Source organism: Sturnira hondurensis, unplaced genomic scaffold (genome assembly GCF_014824575.4).
Source record: "Sturnira hondurensis isolate 20B ecotype Veracruz unplaced genomic scaffold, ASM1482457v3 Scaffold0004271, whole genome shotgun sequence".
Lineage (NCBI taxonomy): Eukaryota > Metazoa > Chordata > Mammalia > Chiroptera > Phyllostomidae > Sturnira > Sturnira hondurensis.
In genome coordinates this window covers 7,367,044-7,393,165 of record NW_028076902.1, presented here as the reverse complement: position 1 = coordinate 7,393,165, position 26,122 = coordinate 7,367,044, and the positions used below count along the sequence as shown (strand labels likewise).

Here is a 26,122-nt window from a genome sequence, read left to right as displayed (position 1 = left end):
CCTCAGCCCAGGCACAATTAAAATGCCTAGGCAACACAGTGACTCCCCAGACTGACGCCATCACGCTACCCCTGGAAATGCCAAGAGGAAGCAAGGCCATCTGGGCAGCCTACCAGTGATGAAGGATTGAACTATGGGTTAAAGGGGGAAGACTGGTGTGGGGACAAATCTCCGCTTGTCGTGAAGCTGATCCTTCACACACATTTATCTGACGTGCCAGAGAAGACGATTCAAAACGGTTCTTTGTTCATCTGTCAGTCCCCTCGACGGCAGCCTGAGAGGATAACTGGGCCTGTCCCAGATGTCCCAGACCCAAGCCCTGGACAATCGGATTTCTTGGCAGTTGGGATGTAGCTGGCACGGTTCTTAGGAGGGCGCAGCCTGAGGCTAAGCTCCTCACCCTCCTCTCCCTCCCAGCCAGGTGTGGTTCCTGCTGGGGAGGTGAGCTCTCCAGGAGCCCCAAATCCTGTGGCTTCTTTTAAAGCTCCCTTCTAATTAGAAGCAGCGGTGAAATCACTTGAGCGATTTTATCTGTCATGGGAAAGCAAACCCCAGCCCAAACTTCAGTTGCCCATCCCAGCACCACCGACGCCCCCGTTTTCCCTTTAAAAAGTTCTTAGAGGAAAAGATAAAGAGCGGGGGAGCCATAGAGGAGTGGGGGAGGAGCAGGGAATTGTGAAAGTAGGAAGAGAGGGTGGACCTTAAATAGAAGTATACGTGTATGGGTGTGCAATTTGTGTGTGCAAGTGTTTGCCTCTCTGCAGTGGGAGGAGACTACACCTAGAAGCCTAGAAATGAAAGAGAATGTGAACCTCTTCACCTTCTGAAAAACTCTTTGATCTGGGATCGGACGCAGAAACAGCCTTAGGGGTCGCAGACTCGGATCCGAGAGGCCTGGGACTATCTCGAACCTCGTGAGGGCCGGTGGGGAGGGCCGAACAGCATCCAGGTGCACAGGACCGATCCAGACTGGCCCTATCTTCGGGCTTTATACTTCCCCTGATCCCATCTCGGGGTGGAAACTCACCCAGATCCAAAGTTTCCAGGGCGAGGAGAGTGTAGGTGCCCCCATTGCTTGAGCACGAAAACAGCCTCTCACACTCGCAGGGCGCCCGGCACACCCCAGCGGGGAATCTGCCTCAGTTCCTAGGTCTGGGACTGACCAGGGAAGCGGGCTGGGGCTGGGGCGGAAAGCGGGAGCTGATGGCGAGATTGCCGCGGCTATAAATCCATCATTTCCCAGGTCAGCTCCGCGAGGCGCAGCAACTGGGGCTGGCGGAGTGAATTCCTGGGCTAGCGCGCATGCGTCGGCAGGTAGCAACCCAGCTCTTTATGACCAGGTGAGATGTTGGTGAGCAGGTAAAAAAAGGAGGATTTGCCTAAGCGATTCCAGGGAGCGGGCCCAGTGGAGCCCTACAACCCATGCCCGGCGGGGACCCGTCGCCAGGAGCGCGAAGCCACGATGTCCATACTTGCCAAAATGGGGGACTGGCAGGTACGGGGGTATGTCAGCGCCTTGGCCACGGTGGGCGGGGGTGGAACGGGGGAGGGGGCCGGGAGAGGGAGGCGGAGAGGAAGAGCCTTGGCCCAGGGCTGGAGAGTCGTAGGTGAGGCGCGCCCGGCGGCGTCCAGGAGAGTTCCCAGGAGGGAAAGAGAACAGAAAAAACGCGAGCGGGAGGCGGCCGGGTGCTGGGGGCAACAGCGCTGCTTGGAGGCTGGGCGCGGGGGAAAGTCCGGCTCACGCTCCACAGGTGGCCCCGGGGGTCACTCATGTTTGGCGCGACAGCCATCCCCCACCCCTACCCCAAGTAGAAACAGGGGTGGATGACAAACTCAGGAAGGAGGTGGGCGCGGGGTGGGGGCTGAGGTGCGCCTTCAAGAGAGTTCCCTGCTGGCTACGCCTTGGATCTTCTCTCAAACCCGAGGGCTGCGCGTGAGGTGGGGTTCTGGTGCACCTGTCTCTCTTTGTGTTTCCAAGTTTGGGGAACCTAAGGGGTGTGGAGAATGGGAAGGAGCTCAGATGGAAGGGTCGTGCGGCGAGCATGGTCTTTTGGGGAAACACTTAAACTTGAGTTTGCAAAGTTTAGCTTCTCAGTCCGCTTTTTTGAAGCCAGTTTTTGCCGCTTGGGCCATTAATAATGGTGACTGGATGGGGGCTGGGGGAGGTGAAGCAGCAGGTTTAAAATTTCCCGAAACCAACGCCTGCCAAACTTGGCCCTGCTAGGCCGCGGGCACCGCCAGGCCGACTACACTCCGGATTCTGCCCGCGCTGAGCCTCGGACCCCGACCCCGACAACCGGAGCATGAGTCCAGCACTGCCCTCCTAACAGGCATTTTCCCTATGGGAACCTGGGCGGCTCTGGCCAGATTGGTGACGGGAGCGGTCTCTCTCTCCTGTTGCCGATTTCATAATGAGAACCCCAGGGCCCTTTTTTTCTGCCCCAGCAAAGCAAGCCCTGGTTAGGGCGAGGTTCCACGTAACTAAAAGTCTGCGGGGTGACTCGAACCAAACGCCTGATCTTCCCAAAGAAAAGTCGAGGCCTTGTTCCTTCTAGGGCAAGTTTTTTCTTTTACTTTTTCCATATTTGAGCCATTAAAAGTAAAGTTCAGAGAAGTCCCGTCTTCATCATATTCCCTGGAGTTGGGGAAAGGAAGTCGTCTTGCGCTAAACATTTCTTTCTTTGTAGTTATATATTTTTAAATCAACTGTGAGTTCTTTTATACCTCCCCTTCCTCCCCAGTAAATCTCAGTAAACAAAATTTCATCCCCAAAGTTACATTAACTTCGTGCTTTAAGGGTGCAAACCTGACACCACACACAAATCCTGGGAATGCACACCTTCTTTCCCTTGCCCCGGTGGGCATCAGCGCTTTTCTTCATTTTCTTCCTTGGAGGGTGAAGGTCTGACAGAGGTTTTTCAGTTTCCTCCTGGAGCGAAAGAACTTTGTTGCAGAATTCCTCGGTGGTAAGAAGGCGCTGGGAGCGCAGGCGAGGCCTCGAGTGAGCCCAGCCATGGTTCTGAAGCAGTGAGGTTACAGCCGGAAGGGGAAAGGAGTGAACCCTGGGCCTGGCTTCTGCGGGCTCAGGATTTGGCAAAGTGGTGGAAATCTTGGATCTCAAATAGGACGCTGAGGATTTGGAGCCAGGATGGGGTGGGATGCTCTGGGGTTGGCTTGTCCGGCTCCCAAGTCCTACTGTGTGGTTACAACCCGAGAAAATAGAGTCTTTCCGGTCTCTCACTGCCTCTTTGTCTCTCCCAGTATCTCTGTCTTCACAGAGATAGTTGTTCTTACCCCAACACCCTCTCCACGCCCCCAAATTGGGCCTGGACCCCCTTCCACCCCTAACCGCAGGCTTGGCGCTGCTGTCCTGGGGTTCTGGCGAGGCCCAAGCATTGACATGCAATCGAGTGACTTGAGGTCACGACGCTCACACTACCGCAGCTCAGCTGGCTCCAGGGTCGACGCGGGTGTTTGCCTGGGCGTTTTTTCAGTGCCCAAAACACCAGCGGCGGCACAGAGTCCGTAGGCCGCAATCTGCATCTCAAAGGCGCCCTCGGCAGGAATACAACAACAGTTTAGCAGCCCTGACGGGTGCGGAGCTGTGGATTTCGGGGTGCGGGGAGGAGGAGTGGAGAAGATGAAGAGCCAATGCTTACTACTCCCGCCCGCAAACTGAAAGAAGGAAAGCGAAACTTAAAGAGTTCCCTTACGCACTTTGTGGCGACGTCTGAGGATGGGAAATTCATGCTCCCAGGCCTGGGGTTTGGCCTACTGATCATGCTCTGCGTCTGCAGCTGCCTCTGGAGAGGTGTCAGTCTTCCCGGCGGCCCATGTCCCTACTTTAAGCAGCTGGGATGGGCGGTGGGCTCCCGGGGAAGCCCACACAGTGCGTAGTGCTAACACTAGAGGCGACCCATTTCCTGGGTGGAGTGCGGCGCGGAGCCTGGAGCAGCGTTCAGCCGAAGGACCCCGGTTGTGTTCTGGGAAGGTGGGGGTGGGGGGAGTGAAAAGGACCGCCCAGGGTGCATGTGTGTAGCGGGGGAGTGGAGTCCTCCGGCTCTGAATCCTCCTTCTAACTGTAGTCTTCTTTCTAACTTTCTGTGGGGCCTCTTGGCCTACTCTGCCTGGCTAGGGAAATTTGCTGCGGTTCTCTGCAGAGGGAATTGTCCCACCACAGGCTTACGGGGAGAAGTCCTCTCTCCTCTTGCCTTCTTTCCACCTGTTGGGGAACCATCCGGTTTTCAATAACCTGTGCCCCACTTCAAGGACACTATGGAAATCCGGAAGGCTTGGAGATTTCCAAGAAACAGGCCCAGAGGGAATCAGAAGTCTTTTAGTTGAGCACTGTGAAGCACGACCTGCTGTTGTTGGGCAGTTTTCGGTATTCAAATGGGAGAGAGAAACTTTTTTTGTGGAGGACAAATGCGGAAGCTCAGCCAGAGAAATTACGCTGTATTTCGAATATTAGGTCTTTGTTTTCTCTTTCTTCCTTAAAACTTTTTTTCTAAAACAGAAGGAGAAATATAAAGCGAGCAGACGCCCGTGGGAGTGGGAGATGTTGTACTAGCAAACCTGCAGGAGGAGAGAGCTGCCTGTCTCTGGGCTGCCTGTCTCGTCAGCCAGCACTGCGAAGCGAGTGCGCCCGCGTTAGTAACATCACCAAATCAGGAAGGAACTCTCCCTGCTTTAATTAAAAAGGGGGATCTTGGGAAAACTGGAGCAGATTAGCACAGCGGAGAGTTGGTTCCCAGCGATTTATTTTGATGCATGCATGACAGGGTGCACACATGTCAATGTTTCGGCTCAACTCCAGAAGCGACTATGGAGTCGCTACAGGAGTTCTATATCCTTGTCCACATTGCACCTAGGAAACCCTTATCCCAAACGCCACGTTGAGTTATCACTCGGCTGTAGCTTCATACAGACGAGAGGAAAATCATTTAACTCTTCGAGCTGTCAAGCAACCTCTTCAGGGTACAATTTTTATTTTACACGCAGCAATTAAAGGATCGCAACCCCCAGCCGAGCGACTGGGGCCGTTTAGCGAAATCTCCAACCTGGGGGTAAAGAGCAAAGCCAATAAAACTCCCAAAGCTCTGAGGCCTGAGGTGGTGGCTGCCCAGAGTGGAGGCGATCTCTTGTTGGGCAAAAATCCTGGAGTGACTTCGCCAGTCTTGGTTTGGCGGTTATATTGAATTGCGAAAGGGATACTAATTTCTAGTAAAATTGGTCGGAGCCCGAAAGGACAGCGCCGTCTCTAGCAGAAGGGATGGGGAAAGGTGCTGAGGGCCTGGCCTAGGGCGCCGGCGCTCAGCTTCTGCGAGATACCGGCCTGCCTTAACGCCTGACACCTTTCTCCGGGGCGGGGGTTGGGGAGCGAGAGGAAGAGGAGTGGAGAGGAATGGCGGGGGGGGGGGGGGGCGTGCGGAGGGGCTCAAGGGAGCTTTCCCTGGCTCGCAGGCAGTCCAGAGCTCTAGGAGCCAATTCCCGGCTGCGAGAGGCCTTTATACCTGAGTCGGAGCGGCCGACGGCAGATTGTGGTGCTGGCGAGCAATTGGACTATTGTTGATATGCTAATGAGGCGATTAGACTGATGGTAAAGAGCTGGAAAAGGGAAAAGTTTCTACCATTAGAGGGAGATCTCCGAGCGCACACGGGAGCTCTTTCCCTTCTCGCCTCCTCCTCCTTTCTGCCCTCCTCCTCCTCTCCCTCCTCCCCCTCTCCCTCCTCCTCCTCTGATCACCGTCGCAGCCGGCACTTTTCACTTACCCAGAGAGTGGCTGCACTTGGGTGCCGAGGCAGAGAGGGGGCAAATCCGTTCACGCCGATCCATGAAAATGCTTTGGAAACTGACGGATAATATCAAGTACGAGGACTGCGAGGTAAGCGCGGCGCTGGCTCAGTTATCCTTGCGGCCTCAGGCTCCGAGCTCTGCCCTCCCGCACCTCCTCTTCTGGCAGCCAGCTGAGAAATGCCGGTGGGACAAACTTTCCCCCGCGCAGCGCCCGACTCTCCAATTCGCCCGAAGAACGCAGGGGAGAGCTTGAGAGGGAGGAGGTGGACGCTCCCCTTTTCATTTCCCCCTTCGAAGCCTGTGTCCCACTTTCCCACTTTTTCTGACCAGTACTGTCTGTGCCTAACAGACACAAGACACGAGCATGGGCTTTTGAAGCAATTGCTGGCAACTGGGCACGCGCCTGTGTACTCCGCGTGTCTCTTCAGCGAGATTCTGGGGGACAGAGTCACCAGGAAGAGAAAGGACAGAGAAAAAAAAACCCTTTTTTCTTCTTTAACTTCCTCGAGGATCCTTAATGTTTCCTTACTTATTCTTTCCTCACCCTTCCAAAAATGGATCATTTCTATTTGGAGAAGGGGCCCCATTATACTACGCTCTAAGCAGGGTTGCATCTCTCTTTTAGAGGGTTCGGAGTGTGCGCACTCATCTCGCAGACTGCTGCGAGGCCCGCTCCAGGTACACTCTGTGTTATTCAAGAAGTTCTAAACCGCTTCATTGTCTCTGAACTACTTGGCCAGCGCGTCCTTGGGACAGTGAGGCACGGAGTGTGCTGGCTCCGGGGTCCCCAGTCATCTGCCCCTGCAGCCGCCGACACTCGGCTGCGTGACCGTGGGAATCCTGGTGGGGCTGCACTCGACCTCCGGTTCGGGGAGCTAGTGGAGCCGATAGAGCGCGCCGCACTGGAGTCTATTAAAAACCCCAGGGTCCCGGGGAGCTTGGTTTCTTGCGGCAGCCGGGGAAGCCCCAGCACCACCGGTTCGCCCGCGGGAGGCGCTGAGACCCGGCCTTTCTGCCGCTGCTACTACCGCCCTTACATCTCCTGCAGAAATGAGTCGATGAGTCACGGGAGGGGGAGGAGGCCACTGCCAGGGATTACCTAAATGGATAGGTGGCAGTCCGGCTTGTGCCATTTTTCTTTCCTTTCTTTTTGGCTTTTGGAGCTGGGAATGTCAGGCATGGAGGTCTGTGAGGGCACAGCGGCAGAAGTCTTGTCTTCACTTGAAATGGGAAGGTGGATTTATGAGAACGTTGTGTCACCCATCCCCCTTTCCCCCACTATCTGTGGATTATTTTAAATCTTTCTCCTTTCCCGGGCCCTCTCTTTTCGCTCTCCCCACCCCCACAAGGCGCAGGGTGACATCCCATGGGGACCCGCGCTTCTCTGAGGGTTCACGTCGTGCGCGGTGCGGGGCACAGACACCCCACGTCAGCCCAGCTGCTTTGTTTTCAGGACCAGGGTGTTTTTTGAGAGCTAGTTGCAGTGAAACTCAGTCCCTGGGTCTTCTACTGTGAAAGCCCAAGGCTCCGGCGTTCACTTTGGCAGAGGCACGAACCCAGCTGCGGGCACTGAGCTCTCCGCCGGCGGAGTCCCGACCTCCGCACTGCACTAGGAGGCTACCAGACGTAGGTGGGAAGCAGTGAACTTACACCCCCAAAGAGGGACCCTGTGAGGGTGCGAGTGAATGTGTGTGTGAATGACGCCAAAAAGGAGAAAGAGAGAGAGAGAGAGAGAGAGAGAGAGGGAGAGAGAATAAAGATGAGAAAACAAGACGGGGAAGAAAATAAAGTGAGGGTTGTTTTAAGAACTTTGACTGCGGTGGGCGAGCGCCGGAGCAGGGATTTCGGGTTTCCTAGCCGGTTTCGTGCAGTCTCATTATGTCGGGGCTCTGCAGGGACATGCAGGAGGCGAGGTGCCGCTTGTTCTGACAACCCGGCGGGCAGACTGGCAGCGGCAGCCTTTCGTAGCTGGGAGAGAAGGAGCCTTGTCAAACGTGGGGGGGGGGGGGGTACCGTGGGCGGGAGTGGCCCAGCCAGTCGGACGGGTTTGAGCCCGGAGTCGGTGCCAGCGGCGCCCGGGCTGGGCCGCCTCGCGTCTCTGCGCTCCCGGGGTCGCGTCCCGGCTCCCCTCCCCGAGCCCCAGCCTTGGAGAGCCGAGGGTGGGGCAGCAGCTGCGGCCGAACGCACAGCCCCGGGTGTCCAAGGGAAGCACGCGCGGCGGCCGAGACAAGGGCCCGTCCCGGGCGGGGCGCCGCACGATGGAGGAGCAGCGAGGCAGCGGGCAGCCGAATCCCGAGTCCCAGGCCCGGCTGCGGAGCGGAGGAGCTCGTGGCCGGAGAGGGCCGGGAAGCACCTCCGGTGCCGAGAGTCGGATGAACGCCCGGACGCGGTCCCCGGTAGCTCCTGCCCGTGGCTCGCGGCCCCCACGGTATCCCGAGGTCTGCCCCAGCCTTTTAGGTCCAATTGTCCTCACTCGCTACCTCTCCCCCTTTCCCTCCCGCGCGGCCTCCCCCTCAGCGCGCTCGGACCCAGCCCCCTCCCGCTCCCCCTCCTCCTCCCCTCCTCCCTCCCTCCCTCGTCTTGGGCTCTCCCTCCTTTTCCTCCCTCCTCTCTTCCCACTCCAGGCTCCTCTCCTTCGCCCACACTTTCTTTCTCACACACGCACGCAGACACATTCTCCCTCTCTGCACTCTCTCCCTCGGTCTCCCTCTCTCTCTTTCTCTTTCACTTTTGCATGCCCTGCAACCTTTTAAAATGTTGGCCCTTCCCTGTGATTCGCCAGACGCCGCGCCGCGGCCCCCCGCGCGCTCGCCCGCTCCCTCTCTCGCCCGCTTTTTGTCTCTGGCGCTCCGGCTCCCCACCTCCGATTTGCTACACTGAGGCTCCCGTCAATGGACTGCTTTGAGAGCCGGCTCCGGCGCGAGTTGCCTCTCCGCTTCACGCTCGATTTCCAGGCATTCTTCCCTTATTAAGTATTCGTGTAATATTAATAGTCATGAATATCTGCTATTAGGAGGCTCCAGGAACGCTGCCCAGCGCGGTTATTAGAAGCTCAAGCGAAGCCGCCGCTAAGAAAAGAGGGGAGACACGGATTAAGGAACACAGGCGCGCGCGCGCGCACACACACACACAGACACACACACACTTTTTCTTTTTGGGGGCTTTTCGTTTTCTAAGGAACTTTGAATCAAAACCGATCACGGCAGGATAGAGACCGTGGGTTCGACCAGCTGAAGGCGCCGCTCGAGTCGGTGGTTCAAGTTCGGATGGACCAGAGCGGGGTTACAGCGCTTGGGGGAGCGTCGGCGCGGTGATTGGAGTCCAGGGTGGCTCGGGGCTCCCGGCGCCTTTTGTGTGGGGCGTACTCGGGCGGCGGGGCAGCCGGTCTCTCCGGGCTTGCTTGGTTGTTTTTTTTTTCCATCCTGACTCGTTACCCCAGACTCTTCGCAGATGTTAGTTCACAGTTTTTCAGCTATGGTGAGTCCCATCCCCACCCCCATTCCTGTTTCCTTAGGAATTCTATTCTGAGAGACCTCGGGTTTCACGCCCAGGTTTCCATCAGGGCACCCCTATTTATTTGCATTTCCTTCTTTCCACTTTTCCATTCTCAAATGCCTTCGTCCCTGCTCGACATCTCCCAGCGCGCAGATCTACCTCGCCGCTACTTCCCAAGGCGTGTTTCTCGCCACGTTTATCTATATTTCCTTGCGTCTTCACTTGTTTCCGAGATGTGCTCAACATTTGATGCTATATCCGTTTGCTGAAAAAAAAAATGCAGCCCAATGTGCCCCTCTACCCTAGACCTCTGGGCCGAACCTCCGAAGGTTCGAATTCCATGGAATCAACTCCGTTAGCTTGTTCAGCAAGCGAACTTCAATAGAGGAACAGAAAGTCTGGCGTTTCTTCTGCCCTTTGGGGCTGGGGTGAAAGGGGCCGGGGTCTCCGCCCCAGGGTGCACCTCTCTCTTTTAAACCGAATAAGGCGGAATATTTATATTTTAAGCCTTGACTTGACATCCCCTTCTCCCCATCCATGTCATGAATCGACCCTGTGGAGAAAAGGGCTTCTAACTGAGGAAGCAGAAAATACAGACCGCCGCCCCCCCACCCCGCCCCACTGCAGTTAAAACCTTCTTTAAGCTGGCAATTTAAACCTGTGCTTTCGTTATAGTTCTATGAAATGTTTCTATTTAAATAGTTGTAAAATGCCAGCAGTCTTTAAACGTGTATGATTTTCCCCTCCAAATAAATGGAACCGAGTAAACAATAACGCAGTGGAAGGCAGGTTCAAATCCGGGGGATAAAAAGAAAACGCCGCTTCTACTGTTTAATATTTAGTAGGAATTTTAATTTTGCTTAAGGGTGTTTTCACACCGGCTCTATTCTGGGAGGTCCTTTTTTACGTCCCCCACCCCATTCCACCACCAACGCCGCTTTTGAAAGAACCCGCCAAGGAGAATCCCTTCTGTCCCCACATTTGCACACCAATTCCCTGCGTTTTGGGAAGGGCCCGATTCACTTCTGGGGGGTTTTCCAAAACGAACAACTTGGAGCTCATTTCTTTCTGCGGCCTGCCGATGGGAAGGAGCCGCTCCCCACGCGGCCTCGCGGAGTGGATTTCGTGTGGACAGCTGTAACTCGACGACTGACTTCTTGTTCGTCCCCTTCCTCTTGCTCTTTTCTAGGACCGTCACGACGGCACCAGCAACGGGACGGCACGGTTGCCCCAGCTGGGCACTGTAGGTCAATCTCCCTACACGAGCGCCCCGCCGCTGTCCCATACCCCCAATGCCGACTTCCAGCCCCCCTACTTCCCCCCGCCCTATCAGCCTATCTACCCCCAGTCGCAAGATCCTTACTCCCACGTCAACGACCCCTACAGCCTGAACCCCCTGCACGCCCAGCCGCAGCCGCAGCACCCGGGCTGGCCCGGCCAGAGGCAGAGCCAGGAGTCAGGGCTCCTGCACACGCACCGGGGGCTGCCCCACCAGCTGCCGGGCCTGGATCCTCGCAGGGACTACCGACGGCACGAGGACCTCCTGCACGGCCCGCACGGGCTCAGCTCTGGACTCGGAGACCTCCCGATCCACTCCTTACCTCACGCCATCGAGGACGTCCCGGTAAGAGGCCGCGCGGACGGTGCGAGAGGCAGTGCAGCGCCTGCTCACCCACTCCCAGAGAAGATGCCGGGGACACAGAGCCGGTGGGCCCGGGTTTTCCGCAATGGTGTTTACTTTTTCAAAATTTCATGGGGGGGCGGGGGGTGGGGCGGGAGCTTTAGGAATCCATATAGAGAACCAAATTTAAAAAAATTGAAAAAGAAGTAGAGAGTTGTGCCCCTGGAACAATGGTTCCTGGAACTCCTTCAAACAATGCCCACATTACCATTTCCACCAACTCGAATACATCAGCTGATGTCGCATTATCTACCCCTCTCCGAGACTGTAAACGGTTTCGACTGGGACAGGGTCTAATCCTATTGCTGAGTCTGGCCTGGGATGTCTCCCTGTCCGGAGAAAGGTGTTAAATTCAACCGAAAGAACTTACTAGATGCCCTGGCAATTGAAAATAAAGTGTAAAAGTCATACTAAAAATTATTTTTACCAGATTTAGTTATGCGCATCCCTACCCTGATTAAAGAACAAATAGCCAATCTGAGCACAGGGACATTAGAATGCAGCCTTCTTCTCTTCCTAGGGGTGCTAAGTGCTGACCTCATAAATCATTAGCTAGGTTCCCAACGCCTGTAAGAAAGACCCTGCTACACCCCATATTGCATTAAATGTTTTGAGACTATTGGGCAACAATTACTTGAGTTTGAATTCAGTTATCAATAAGTGTGGTTTAAAATGGTCTCTTAATAAGCATGGTATTAGCACATTTACTATTTACAATGTAAACCAGGTATTGATAATCTGAAAATACTTTCTGAAATTAATTTTAAACCCCCATCTCTGCTTCAATTCTGCATATTTATGGTTTCCTCACAACCTTCCTGAAATGGAATTAGAACAAGCCAATAATTTTATTAAAGCTGTAAAGGCGCTGTAAATGCTGCTTTTCTTTGGAGAGGAAATGTATCTGGATGTGATTTTTGCTAAAATGCTATTTCAAATTACTGCATCAAATATTGCAGCAATATGTCCGTTGACAGTTTAATGATTACTGCATTAGATTGCAAAGAAAATGGTCAGATGAACTTACCTGCTTGCTTGGTGAATTTAAAACTTTATTTAAGTCACACAGGAAAATAGAAAATTTATTACATCTCTCATTTAGCTCGGTTAATCACGGAAATTTGTCGGTTATGTTTAGCAGCCTCACATGGAAAGCAGGAAAATAGGAACTTGACTCAGTGTGGGGTTTAGTAAGCAGTGTGTGTGGGGGGGGTGTTCGAGCATGTTTTTAGAAACTTGATACTAAACAGTACATTTCTTGGGAAGGAAAATAAGAACAGCAATAGTTGGGCAAAGAGCAATTAAAAAACAAACCTGGAAGCTGTGATCATTTTATTTTAGTTCTTCCCAAAGATTCTCCGAATCCTTTGCCTAGCCTGGTCTTTGGAAATACTTGAATTGCAAGATAATATTGCAAGCTTTTGGGATTACTGTGAATTAGAACTGCTCTACTTTGCAAACATTCCAAAGTGGCTGGTGTGAATTCTTAACACCTGTATAGTCACTCTTTGCAGTGAAATTGGTCAGTGGGAGAAATTAACCAAAAGATTAAATAAAAATAAGGAAAACCTAATTGCTGCTCTCCCTCTCCCTCCCCCACTTTAAAGAAAAATTCTTCCAAAAAAATTTGGGTCAGGAAAAGGGTTGTTTTCAATTTTCCCATTGCTGCAACAGTTAACCTTTAATAATGACTGCTTAATATTTAAGAAAATCAAATTGATGGTGAAAATTATTTAATCATTAATATCTCAGTAGGGTTTTAAACTTAACAATCTTTCCTGTATGGACAAGGTCTAGAAATAACACAAATAAAAGTATTATGCCACACTACATTTACTTTATGAGTTTAGGGTGCATGCATAAAGGGATCATATTTCCCCATATAGTTAAAACACAAGAACTGCAGCAGTACTCATTTCTGAACATTTCTCAATTTAATTATACTTAAATCCAGAAGCACTTTAGGCAAGTTACAAATGAGAGCATTGAGTATAATAAAACCTGTAATAAAGCAACTTAGTACCATCCACCCGGAATCATTGCGATCAGGCACAATTAACAGGAGCATAAATCCAAGACAGAATGGAAAATGTTTGAATCAGTATTATTGTTGGACAAAGACTAGAGAAGGAAGTAATAGTTTTTTAAATGGTAATGCCTGTGTTTGGTAACGATTGTGAAATCTTCTATCTCAGCAGCCCTGGTGCTAATTTGTAAACACAGCCAGACATTATATTGCCTGTCAGTTTCTGCATTAGAAAAAAACATGATTTCATTTTACTTTCTAATCACGTTTTTACTGTGACACATAAACCTATCCGTTGGCAAAAAAGAAAGAAAAAATCCACATCCCAACAAATCTGCTGGATGACTGGAAAGCAACCTCAAAGGTTTTTTGTTGTTTATCATTCATATTCCTATCTGATAGCCAAGTTAGGCAGTAGCCCTTTATTTTTAAAAACAAATTATGTTCATTTTTCTGTAAGGTGTGTGTATGCCTTTGCTGTTTATCACACTACCTAAGTGGGTCCAACACATCCCTGCTACTCCCACCTCTGTCATTTCTATTGTTTTTCCGGCTTTTGCTGCCTAAGCTTTGAAATCACTAAAAGTCCGAAGCTGCTGAGGCGCCAAAGTAATGCCAGGTGCATTTTAAAAGATTGAACTAACTGATTATGAAAAAGATTAGGTACTCCAAAACTTGATTTTAATTTCCAAAGAAAGTTTTATCCCCCACCCCCACCTCTTTCAAATGTGAATTACTTGCTGCTAGAGTAGAAATTGGCCTTGGGTGTGCAGTGAAACCTCTTGAGTTGCAAAGCCTCAAATTCCAATAAGCCAAGATGAATTGTTTATATATAAATGTCACTATAAGGGGGGGAATTTCGATTTTACTCCTTCCCCTCCCCCCATCTTGCATGGAATATTCATTTCCTTTTGTTTTGATTATACACTTACATCCATGTGTATCCTTTTGTTGCAGCATGTAGAAGACCCGGGTATTAACATCCCAGATCAAACTGTAATTAAGAAAGGTAAGCCACTTCCTTTTGCATTCCAAGCATGTCTGTACAGGCACAGTGCTCTTTAAAAGAACTTGCAGAGCTGTATTTTTTCAAATACGATTTTCCTAAAGGCTCAGAATTAGCAAATACATAGGCATAGAATAGCGATGCCTAAAAGATTGGCTTTCAGTAGGTTAGCGATGGCAACAGGCTAGCTTTGTTCTGATTCATGATTCGACCATTTAATTTAATGCTGTTGTAACAAACGCACGCACATGTGTAAATAGTTGAACTGATTTGGAATTGGCATTTCAAGTTTGAAACGGTTTTCATAGTGTAGTTAATCCATTGTGTGAGTAGCCAAGAGTGTGAAGAAGTGCAACATACTAAATGAGTGCAAATAACTTAATATTAATGTAAGGGCAGATAATAAAAAGACGTAACGCTCCTTAGCAGAGGGAAAAAAACCTTCGGTGTTTTCAATTTAATTTCTCATTAGCTCTTTAAGGGTTTTTAAAGTTTGTGAATTAGGTTAGCAAAACGTTGGCTTTGGGTTAAAATTAACATCTTAAAGATGCCAGGAATGTTAGCTTAATTGTTCATAGCAAAAGTTGTTTAAAGTGTCCAGTGATGTTAATGGATTTGTAACTTGTATTTAGTGAGTAGAAATAAAGTTTACTGGATTAAATGATATTCCCAGAAGGTTTTTTGTTGTTCTGGTGGCAATGTTACATTTCAGGACTCCAGGCACCACCAGAGGATGATGCTATATAAAACTGTTCTCATTTCTAACCCCAATCAGTGTATTGTTAGCTAGTTTAAAGTTTCATTTTTACATCTGTGAAGTCTTTGTCACATCAAATTAGATGTGCAAGGGATAAATCTTAAGAGATGCTCTTTCCAAGTCGACATGATAATTGGCTCTTTTATTAGTAATCTCTCAAGAGTTCGTTTAACTCCTATTGTCTCTATTAGCCTCCCCAGAGCTATTAATGTCACAAGTGATCTATCCAAAACCTAGAGCCCCTACCTCCCCATACATCTAGAATATCCCCATTAAAGCCGGAGGAGTATGGTGTTACAAATGTATGCTTAATGTATTTGTCTCAACGTGGAATTAAAAAATACACATGCATACTGTACTTAAATGGTTGTGAATGCATCCGAATTATAGTGGTGTTGAGAAATGTAAAATTAGTACACTTTCTGCTGGGCTTGAATTTTTTTCTGACTACTAATATATCCTACCCCCTTCCCAATGAAGATGCTTAAGCTGACTATTAACTATTTGCTGAACAAAAAGACACATTACTAGTAATCTATGATAGGCCTGTTTATCCTTCTTTCTCCCAGAACAAGACGGAGCTTGGAATGGTTCTCCAAAACTCGAGTCTTTCTCAAAACTAAACAAGGGAAAGGAGGGGGGATGTGTCGTGTGTCACAGCAGAATTCGCCACTTCTCAGTTGATGCCTTAACTGAACATGCTCATTTGCAGGCTTGACTTGCCATCTAAATCTGGGCTGATTTTAATTATAGGTGTATAAAGCAATTTCTTCCCAACATTAAATCCCTCACTCCACAAAACTCTGAAGTAGACACAGCTTGCTATTGGTTTGCAAACGTAACCCCTTCCCCTGCACCCTAAACCCGTGCACCGGCACCTTATCTGGGGCCCACTCTGCTCGGATGCTGAGAGTTCAGAGGGTCACAATTTCACCACCATCTCTCGACAGCACCCTTGAAGCTAAAAGGAAAGGATCCAGGCAGAAACACAGGTCTGGCTGCTGGGGCTGGGTGGGCACAACTCCTGGCCGAGGGGTGAGGCGCGCCAAGGAGTAGTCTCGATCCCCAGGACCGAATAGGGTAGGAGACGGGGAGAGAGCCATGTAAGTTTCAGGGCTGCAAAAGTGGGGGTTGCAGCGCAAGCCTGGGCTGGCCTGCCCTGGCCAGGGAAGAGAGTCGCGTCCAGCAGAACTTGGGAGGGATCCTCGACGCCCACACAAGGCCTCCCGGTCTGTCTCCGCAGGCCCCGTGTCCCTGTCCAAGTCCAACAGCAACGCCGTCTCCGCCATACCCATTAATAAGGACAACCTCTTCGGTGGCGTCGTGAACCCCAACGAAGTCTTCTGTTCAGTTCCGGGTCGCCTCTCGCTCCTCAGCTCCACCTCGAAGTACAAGGTCACGGTGGCGGAAGTACAGCGGCGCCTCTCACCGCCGGAGTGTCTGAACGCTTCGCTGCTGGGTGGAGTGTTGCGGAGGTGAGGCCCTGCGCGGCCCTACCGTCCCCGCCCCGCGGCTGGGGGAAACACTGCGCCTGCGCTGGAGCAGCGACGCGCACGGGCTTCGCGCCACGACCCTCCTTCCGCGGGAAAAGAAAGGGGTGGGGGGGCGTGGAACTGGATGGATGGGAGCTGGAGGTGGGGCGAGGCGGCGCGCGCCTGCGCTCTCCGCCGGCTTCCCGCGCGCGCGCGCGCGCGGGGGGGTGGGGTTCTGGCGCGTGCTTCAGTAGGTAGCGGCAGCGCGCTCACTGAACCACCAGGCCCTGCCCTCCCAGCCTTGCGCGCACGCGCAGCTTGTGTTGCCCTGCTCTCAGTCCCCGCAGCTGCAGCAGCGGGGCGCCGTGCAGCTGCCTTTTACCTACTTGCGCACACCTTGCGGGCGCCGGAAAATTCGCTGTCAGGCTCTTCACTTCTTACCTCCGTGTAGGATCTCCGACGGTAACCCGTCGTTTGTTGAATAGGGTTTTAAGTAGAACACAGTGGCTTTTTCTTGAGTCTGCACGCCACGTCCGCTGGTGGGTGCCTTGGCCAGGCGGTGACTCCCAGTGCCCAAGGCACTAAGGGTTGTGATGTAAGGCCGTCCCGATGTGCCAGACGTGCAAGGCACGTTTAAGTGCACTTGGAGTAGTCTACCGACGAATGTGTGTTTCATACGTGGCCAGGGATTCTCATCTCACCTCCAGGAGGTCAGATTGATTCATTTCGTAAATAAGATTTTGTAAGGGTCAGCGAGGTGAATCATCTTCCCTCAGGGCAGGTTTTTCCCTCCTGTGGGCTTCTTTTTTTCCAGGGTTCCAGCCAGTGTTTCGAGTGGTGGGTCTTGTGTTGAACTTTCCCAGATATTATTTTCTTTCATCCTTTAAAAAATTTAAGAAAGTAGACCAAAACTTTATCTTTTTGATATTTACTTATTTTACCTATCTATGAGACTTTTAGTTCTGCTCTAATGGATATATCACATACAAAGCCTATAAAAACATTTTTGGAAGATTTTAACATCGGCTATTTTAATCTTTTCTTCTTCCTTCACAGTCACTTTGCTGTCCTTTTGTAATCTTTCACTGTCACAGATCTGAATCTGCCCTCTGCCTCTCTTCCCCTTCCCCCATCCCCAGTATTGGAGACTGTTTACCTAGGGGAGTATAATCTAATCCACACAATTACAGAGCACTTGAGCAGGGAATAAAATCTGAAATTAATTAATTTGCTGTTTTATTTAAACAATTTATCTTAACCACTTTCTGATCATGGGCGTCTATTTAGACATCTATTTAGAACTGCCTCCATTGTCTCTGAAATGAGTGAAATTTTTAAAGACTGTTATCAGCTTTTGACATTTCAAGTTAGGCTGATGACATGGCATGTAAACAGTTGGTGAAATGAATTCCCCACTGGGGCTAAAGCCAAAGCAAGAAACCTGAGAGTGATGATAACTTTGGTTACTCTGAACAACCTAATAGCAGATCTTACAAAGACAATTTAAAGACCCCATTGGGATTTATGTGAGTGTAACAACAGGGAAAATACACAGTAATCAATTGAACAAAAAAAAATACCTCAAACCCTAGAGGTGAGAGCTGTTTTTGTTTGTGGTTCTTTAGAGAGTTGGGGATCAAAACCTTCCATCCTGTCACAATAGTTGCAATAATAACTGAACTACATGGGTGCTTTACAGTTTAATAAGCATTTATCTCCTATGATCTTTCTGTACCAATCCTTCCTAGGTGTCCCTCCCTTGAATGTCTCTGGGCTATAATTCCTAATTTTTAAAAGCACATTTTAGGAACTTGTCAAAATTACTATAATGTGATGCAGAGCAACCCAATGTTTTCTAAATCCGTTTCTCGCCTATATTTGTGAAACAGGGCGAAGTCTAAAAATGGAGGAAGATCTTTAAGAGAAAAACTGGACAAAATAGGATTAAATCTGCCAGCAGGGAGACGTAAAGCTGCCAATGTCACCCTGCTCACATCACTAGTGGAGGGTAAGCGAGTCTACTTGCTAACAAGAAGGGAACTTTCTTCTGGGAAAATGGATTAATACTTAGTGACCAGATGTTTGGCTGTACTTTGTGTCAATTGGGCAGTTTCATTTTTTCCAGAGAATAAAGCAGGAAGTGAGTGGAATTCTTGCATGTCAAAAAAATACTTGCATTTATTCTTATCCTTTCCTCTTCCCCTCTGCCACAAAATTATGCCTCCCCAGCCCAATTCTGACCTAAACAATGTGAAAATTTAAGAACTGCATATTCTCCAAGTTCCTGTCTCCTTTATAGAGCTCAGCAGTAAATCACTTAAGGTATTCTGACATCTGCATTTGAGAAATGCGTGACCATTACTTCCTGAATTAATTTGGGAATCTTTGACCTGCATCCTGATTTAAGACCGTCCTGAAAGCTCAGGGTTATATGCCCTTTGAGTTTTTGTTTTCCAAACATATGCTTCCGTATCTGTCCTTTAATTGTGTTTCTTTACTGGAGGGGAAGAAAAGTGAGTGATTTTAGACCTTGAATTGTTTGGATGGGAAAAGAAAAGAGAAATATAAGCATTGCAAAAAGTTTCTCCTGGCAGCTTTAAACACACATACGCATGTATGCATACACAACATACATACCTGCTTCCAAACCCCTCAGAACAAAAGTCAATGCTGTCCTCACTCCCTGCTCTAGATGAACTGTCACCAGAATCTTCTCAAATTCCTGCTTCCTCTAGGTGTCTGTCAAGTTTTTCTGATATGAAATTGGCTTAAGTTTGAATGTGTTTAAATAAATGTATAGCTCTCTTGCATCTCCCTTTGTGTTCTCTTGGCAGTGCCTTATGGCTGTAGGAAAAAAGGCATGTCAATTATCAGGCAGAATTCAAAACTGCCATTTATATTTTAAAAAGGTTATTTTATCTTATTTAAACTTTGTATTTGAGGAAATAAAATATAGTTCAACTTTTGGCTTTGTAAATAACTAACAATGTTTAAAACAATAAATTTGAGGAGGAGTCCAATGAACTATTTGTTAATGGTGTCAAAGATGACAATAACATAACTGTTAAATAGTAAGCAGTTGTTCAGTGCCAGAAGCTATCTATAGTAGCATTATACTTGATAAAAGTAATACCAATACATAGAGAATTCTCTATTCATACTCCAAAAGAACTACAGCCAAAGAAAATGGTAGTAGTGGCTTCAGGTGTAGTGTGAGACTGTGTATGGGCTTGGGGGTTGAGTCCTGTAGCAGGGAGGCAGTTTCTGGAGAACTGTTATTGTTTGTGATCCGCTCCGTTTTATGGAAACAAGCTCCGCGGAGAGAGCTTTGATGCTCTAATTGGCGCATGCGTTCTTCCGGAGCTGGAGCTAATGGCAGGAAGCCCTGCAGTAAAAACCAACTGGTTCAGGAAATTAAAACCAAAGATTTGAAAATCAACAACACAGACAGACTCAGTGGAGTGACCCTCAAATCCTCTTGGTTAATCGGTTTGGATGAACAGATAATTATATGCGATCAAGTTAAAATGTAAACCCTAAGTTGTTACCTTGCAGAAAAGCTCAAGGAGTAATTATGAATACCATTTATAAATGTGTTGATAGGTGTGAGTTTGGAATACCAGAAATATTCTAAAAAGAGAAGTTGGGAAAATGTTATCAGGACGGGGGATGAGACTGGAGGGTAGTGGATGGGATTTACATTTTCAAATTATCTCAGCCTTCTAGGATAAGTGGCTATTTTTTTTCTGATAACCACAGCCACCAGATCCTACAGAGAGGGAAATAAAATGCCTGAAATGAGGAAACAAATATTTTTGTGTTTCCTTCAACATCTGGCTTAAGAAAATAAGGGAGTTGGGAGGAAGTTTTGATCCCAAATCTACATTCTCTTGCACTCGCCTCTCTCCTCTCACTTCTTGCCAGGAGAAGCTGTCCATCTAGCCAGAGACTTTGGGTACGTGTGTGAAACTGAATTTCCTGCCAAAGCAGTAGCTGAATTTCTCAACCGACAACATTCCGATCCCAATGAGCAAGTGACAAGAAAAAACATGCTTCTGGCTACAAAGTAAGGCGTTTACCTCTTCAGGGTCTCTATGTTTCATTGTGAAGAGAAACAAAAATCAAAAATGTTTTTTTTTTGCTCTCACTTTTCTTTTCCTTTTGTGTTAATCAGTTTGTTGTTGTAAATATTAAAATTACAACACAATCTGATAAACCATAATCTATTTTAAAGGGGAGGTACAAGTAAGATTGCTCATGTATTTCCGTCTTTTCCCTCTCTCCTGCCTCATCTTCCCATTAAAAATAGTAATAATAAGTGTATGGGGGGTAGAGATAGTAGGGATTTGGTAGAAGCTGAGTATGGATTTGTGACTGTGTTGTTTTAGAAACACCAGAATCGAGTCCTTAGAGGGGTAGCAAGCTTGTCTTTATCAGTTTTTGTTTTCTATCAATGTTCTCCCAGTGCAAGGATTAAGTAGTGGCCTATAAAATACGCAAGCCAAAAGCTGTCCTAGTTTCAACCCTAATCCCTTATCCCACTTCTTGCCTTCCTTTCTCCTTCCTCCTGCAAAGTGCCACACACAAACATATAGATACACACATTCCCCACCAGTTTCAGCCCACAGGTGAGATGTCAAATAGGTTTCAAAATGGCCCTAAGTTATATTCCCATGGGTGCCTGGGCTGAATAGTGTCCAGGTGGTGTGTGAAAAGAAAATGACTGTCCTGGTATGTTTTCTGCAAATTAAAAGGCTTGTTTGGAAGCCCTTAATTATCAAAGTTGATGTCACAGAGGGGCATGGAGCCAAAGGGCAGAGGCTGAGGCCTCAGGCAAGACAGTTTCTCACCTGGGGACATCAGGCTGGCTTTTGGGAAGGTAGTCTGTCAGTGTTCCCCATTCTCCCTTCTCCTTACTCACCACCCCCATCCTCAAGGCCCCAGCTAGTCCTTATTTCCCAGATGCAGAGTCAGAGCTTCCAGCATGCAGGCCTCATCTGACTGTGTTCAACTGTCTCTCCCCTTAGCTTCACGAGCACACGCATACTCACAATTTCCCCCAGAGAGTTTTATGTTACTTTATTTTGATGTGTAGGACAAGATATGGAATGGGAAATTGATAGGTCTTTTTCCCAAAATCATTCTGAATTATGTCCAAGTAACAAGTTTTTCATGCCTTTTTTAAAAAGGGCAATATAATCCCAAGAAAAGTTTTGCTTTTCTGTTCACGTGCAACTGACTTGAAGGTGAGTGAGTGGAGACTTCATCCCACAGACTGCTGCTGAACTCTCTTTCTCTGGAAGATCAGAGAAGGGCTGGACAGCTTCTGGCTGCTTTTGCTGTTGGCTATTGAAAAGGGGCTTGTGTTTGACTTCTTGTCCCTCTTACTCTCTGTTGCTCTTCTCATGTGTGAAATGTTTTCTGGTGTCTGTCATATTTGGTGTGAGCTGATAGAGGAGGGAGTTAGCAGTTTGGTGTAGCTGGGGGTGGGGGAGAAACAGGAATTGGTGGAAATATCAAAAAAGGAGAGGTGTTTTAGTTGACACTGCTGGATTTTCTAGCATGTGGCCACTGCAAGACTGTCTCTGGGGCAGGGCCCTCAGGTGGATCAGGTCAGTGTCTGCTGCATCCCAGAGGAAGTAACTGCAGGGAGAAAGGTTCTTTGCTGCTAGTGATGCTGCCGCAGGAGAGTCTCATGTCTTCCTCTTTCTCTCTGCTTCACTTGTGCTGCAGACAGATATGCAAAGAGTTCACCGACCTGCTAGCTCAGGACCGATCTCCCCTGGGGAACTCGCGGCCCAATCCCATCCTAGAGCCTGGCATCCAGAGCTGCTTGACCCACTTCAACCTCATCTCCCACGGCTTCGGCAGCCCAGCTGTGTGCGCAGCGGTCACAGCCCTGCAGAACTATCTCACTGAGGCCCTCAAGGCCATGGACAAAATGTACCTCAGCAACAACCCCAACAGCCACACGGACAACAGCGCCAAAAGCAGTGACAAAGAGGAGAAACACAGAAAGTGAGGCTCTCCTCCTGCTCGGCCCCCTCCCTTGCCTCACCAGCCCCCTTCCTTCCCCAAGAGCTCACCTGCTCAGTCTTCCCCCACCAACCACCACCAGCAGGTGACAGCTCCGGGATCAGCGACCCCCCACTGTTACCGCTGCTGCCACTGCTGCCGCTGCCGCCTTCAGTCCTTCAGTCTGGGAGTCTCCGGACGGTGCTCCACTGTCAGTGGGGCAGCCCCTGCTGACTCAGGCCCCTGCCTCAGCTTCCCCCATCAGAACCAACTCCCCTTTGCCCTCCTGTGGAGCCTAAGAGAACAGAACAGGCCGGCCAGTGAAGCCAGCAAAGAAAAGTTCTGTCTGGATTTGTGAACTTTTTAAAAAATAACCCCCCTCCCCCCCACAAATCAAGGACAGCAACAACAACAACAACAAAAAAGATTAAAACTTTTTTCTAAAAAAAAAAGTAAAATTTAAAAAAATTATATGAGCTTCTATGAGCTTCATGGGACTGAATCACCACCTTCCCTTACGTACTTCAGTTCAGATTGTAGCCATACTTAAAAAAAGGCAAAAGGATAATGACACTTTTATCAGTATTGTGAATAAACTTGAACACAAATACGAATTTCCATGTCATGTCTCAGTTGTAGAAATTTTTCCTCTTTAAGGTAAAGCAACCAACTTGAACTTTCTCTGGCAACACGATTCAGTTATATAAGGGAATCAGTGTTCATGTCTATGTATATATTTATTTATGTGTAATTTAATGGGAAGTGTAAATATGGTGCATCTGTTTTAAGCCTTTTTTTTAATTTATCTGGTGATCTTGTTTACCTCTTGTTTAGTGGGTTTTGAATCTTCCCCATTAGTTTTTCATGTGGTTCATGGTACTTACTTAGAAATTCAAGGTTTGGGGGATTCTTTTTTTCCTCTGGGATTCATGAATTTAGCATGTTAAAGATGACAATGAAACAGCTGAACAAATAAAAAACAAAGTAAAATTTATATACAATTAGAATTACATTTAGCTTTTCATTGAACTGGAAGAAAATTTGACATTGGACCCCGGAAAGATTTTTAAACTTGAGTGGTTTCATAACCCTTTAATGTATTGTGAGGAGGGGAAAAAGTTAATTTTATTCCACTCTCCTCCCTTAAAAGCATCATTTGAGCAATAAATGAGTATTGTCTTTAAACCAAGGGTTAGGGATTTTTCCTCTCTTTCTCTCTTTTCGTTCCAAGAACTTCGAACATTTGGGACCACCTGGTATTCTGTATTTCCAGTGGCCATTTTGGAAGCAGTTCTGGTTGTATTGTGTTGAGTTGTGCTGGCAGTAGTTTCCATGCCTGTCAATGTATCATAGTCCTTTGTTGCCCAGATAAATAAATATTTGATACGCTTTATGTCGATTTTTTTTTATTCAGTGGCTGTCTTTACCCAGGCGTATTTTTGTTCTTGGCAGTATTTTTTATTCAGTATGGTTACAGTAATTGAGTTTAACTCTCCCTTGGCAATTGCTCCTTGCAATAAGCAGCTGAACCCATTGTTTCCCTCAAGTATAATAAAAACTTACTTTCAACTTGGAGTTCAGAGCAGGGTATCATTTAGATATTCCACTGAGTCTGTATTCAGACAAATGACACAATAAAATCCAATGTGTTCTTTTGGATAAAGAATTGTTTGTACCGCTAAAGGAATGACACACTATCCTTCTCTTACTAGAACCATTAATTTTGTTATTAAAAATAAAGTTTTATTTATGTTGATCCTTTAGGTTTTCATTTGTGTTTTGGAAATCTAAATATAAACCTTCAGAACTAAACATTAAGCATGACAAGGAAGGTGGAGAACAGAAGATTCTCCCCTACCAACTATTTTGTAATCCAAAGCAGAAGATAACTGAGATTTAAATTGTTAGTTCATTAACACAAAGGAAATTACCACCTCAGCCTTCACGTGCTAGCTCAGACTTCTCAGTGGCTGAGACATGTTAAATGAGCTAAAAACTAGCTGTAGTTTTCTGAGAGGAAAGGGAATAGTGGCAGAAATGTCTGTGGGGCAGAGAAAGGGAAGCAAACTGTCTCCCATTTATTTTAGTATTTTATTTGGAGATAAATTCACTCCTGTGCTGTTCTTAGTCGTATTGCGGTAGCAGAGAGGAGTAGGAAATCATGGTGATTCCCAGAATTGTTTCTGTCTGCTCCTAAATTCCGACCCACCCCTTTCTATCACCACAAGACTCCTGGAACCTTTCAGGAGTAGAAAATGTCCTGAGGTTGAGGTACTGTGGCGAGGCTGGGGAAGGGCCTTTGCAGACCTCTCCTATCTGTCTTCCACAATAACAGGACTATATGCTTAGCTCTTCCAAACGAAGGACTTCCTGTACATGAAAATGGTGAATTCAGAGCTTTTTAAACTGATTTGAAAAGTCTGTTTTGGAAGTGAGAAGGATTTCTAGTGATTTTTTCAGAAGAAAATGGAGGTGGTTAACTGGAAGGCTTATAGGAAAAGTCATAGAAAAAGTATCTAGGTATAGGTCTAACCTACCTACTGGAGGAGATTTAGCATTGTTCATCCAGTCTGACATTCCGAAGGACTAAGGAAGCAAAGCATTAGGCAGTGTCCATTTTGCAGCCTTCTGCTTTCTAATCTCCTTACGGAAGGCAGTGTAAAATCAATCCCGGCAAATGAACGAGAGTTGGTGGAGTCTAAATTCTATTTTCCAAAGCCAGAGAATTCATAACAATGGTGGTGGGTTGGTTTTTTTTTTTAAATTCAAATGGAGAGTGTATCCTCAGAACGCAAGGCGGCAATTGTTTTTTAAAGCCGTTATTTATTATTTCCTAGAGAGACTGTTTAACTGTAACATAGATGTAACAAAATAATGAGGCGAATGAACCCTAACTGTACATACTCTTGACAGAAATGAAATGCACACGGCATCGTAGCAGGTGAAGTGAAGCATTGTCTATCAGGGCTGTTTTTCTTGGCTGCATCTCAGATTGTGTGGGGGGATCCTAACCTCAGGCACAATAGCATTCATAAACAGCCATACATTGCTGCTCTTTCTCCAACGACACATAAATACTCATTTTAAAACGAAAACAATCTTATTAAATACCATTCATTCATATCTGGATTTACAGATGCTTGTTATGTTGGAAAACCTGAACCCAATATAATCCTTGCATCCTGAGAAAGACAGAAAGGAAATAGTGGGTTAGAACATTACAAGGTCATTATAAACAATGGTTTCCAAAGGCACAAAATTATTCTGTAGTTGGACATTTTGAGGACTATGATATTGCCACTTGTTTTTCTTTAGCAAAAAATTTAAAAGAAGTTATGTCTCTTTTAAGAGGTGGGATGATTAGGGGGGTTATTATTAAAAATAATTTTTATGGAACTAACCAAAGACTATATGGATTTTGCCTTTTTCTGTTGTAATCAATGTGTGTTTTCTAAAACACATGGTGACTATTGGACAGGTAACATGCTTATTATATACTAACAGAATTGATTATCTTCGAGTCAAATTAAGATACATGGTTGAATTGTAAGAATGCTTGCTAGGCTATGCTAATTACCACGCCCAGTTTTTATGGAAACACAATGCTTCTTTATTACCCCTTCTATTCTCCTACACCCTTTGAAAATCATGACCCAACCCGTTCCTCCCCAAAATCGAATATTAATATAATTTGAGTTCTTGATAGAACTACCATCAGGACTGCAATGCCCCGCAGCTGAAATAATATTTAAAATAGAAGGGATTTGACATTTGAGAAGTCAGTGGCTTGAAATACCCAGTTGTACTTAGCTAATTCAGTCCTTAACCTCTGGTTTCAAATAAATCAATTACAGTCGATTCCACTTCAGTTCA

At 47.6% G+C, this 26,122-nt stretch overlaps 1 protein-coding gene across 5 annotated transcripts; it reads left to right on the top strand.

Annotated features, from left to right (window-relative positions):
• The first annotated feature begins 1,372 nt into the window (after window positions 1-1,372).
• Window positions 1,373-23,630, top strand: TFAP2A (transcription factor AP-2 alpha). 5 transcript variants are annotated; one of them, XM_037045394.1, is made up of 8 exons: window positions 7,972-8,225; window positions 10,482-10,535; window positions 10,679-10,916; window positions 13,957-14,008; window positions 16,006-16,237; window positions 18,124-18,242; window positions 20,159-20,300; window positions 21,968-23,630. In XM_037045394.1, exons 1-8 carry the CDS (start codon window positions 8,056-8,058, stop codon window positions 22,254-22,256), a joined length of 1,296 nt encoding a protein of 431 aa, XP_036901289.1. In that variant the 5' UTR covers window positions 7,972-8,055; the 3' UTR covers window positions 22,257-23,630. The 5 variants fall into 5 exon arrangements, with proteins under 5 accessions (XP_036901287.1, XP_036901285.1, XP_036901289.1 ...); XM_037045392.1 differs by lacking the exon at window positions 7,972-8,225 and adding an exon at window positions 1,373-1,495 and having other exon boundaries at window positions 10,482-10,916; XM_037045390.1 differs by lacking the exon at window positions 7,972-8,225 and adding an exon at window positions 5,804-5,885 and having other exon boundaries at window positions 10,482-10,916.
• The last annotated feature ends 2,492 nt before the right edge of the window (window positions 23,631-26,122 follow it).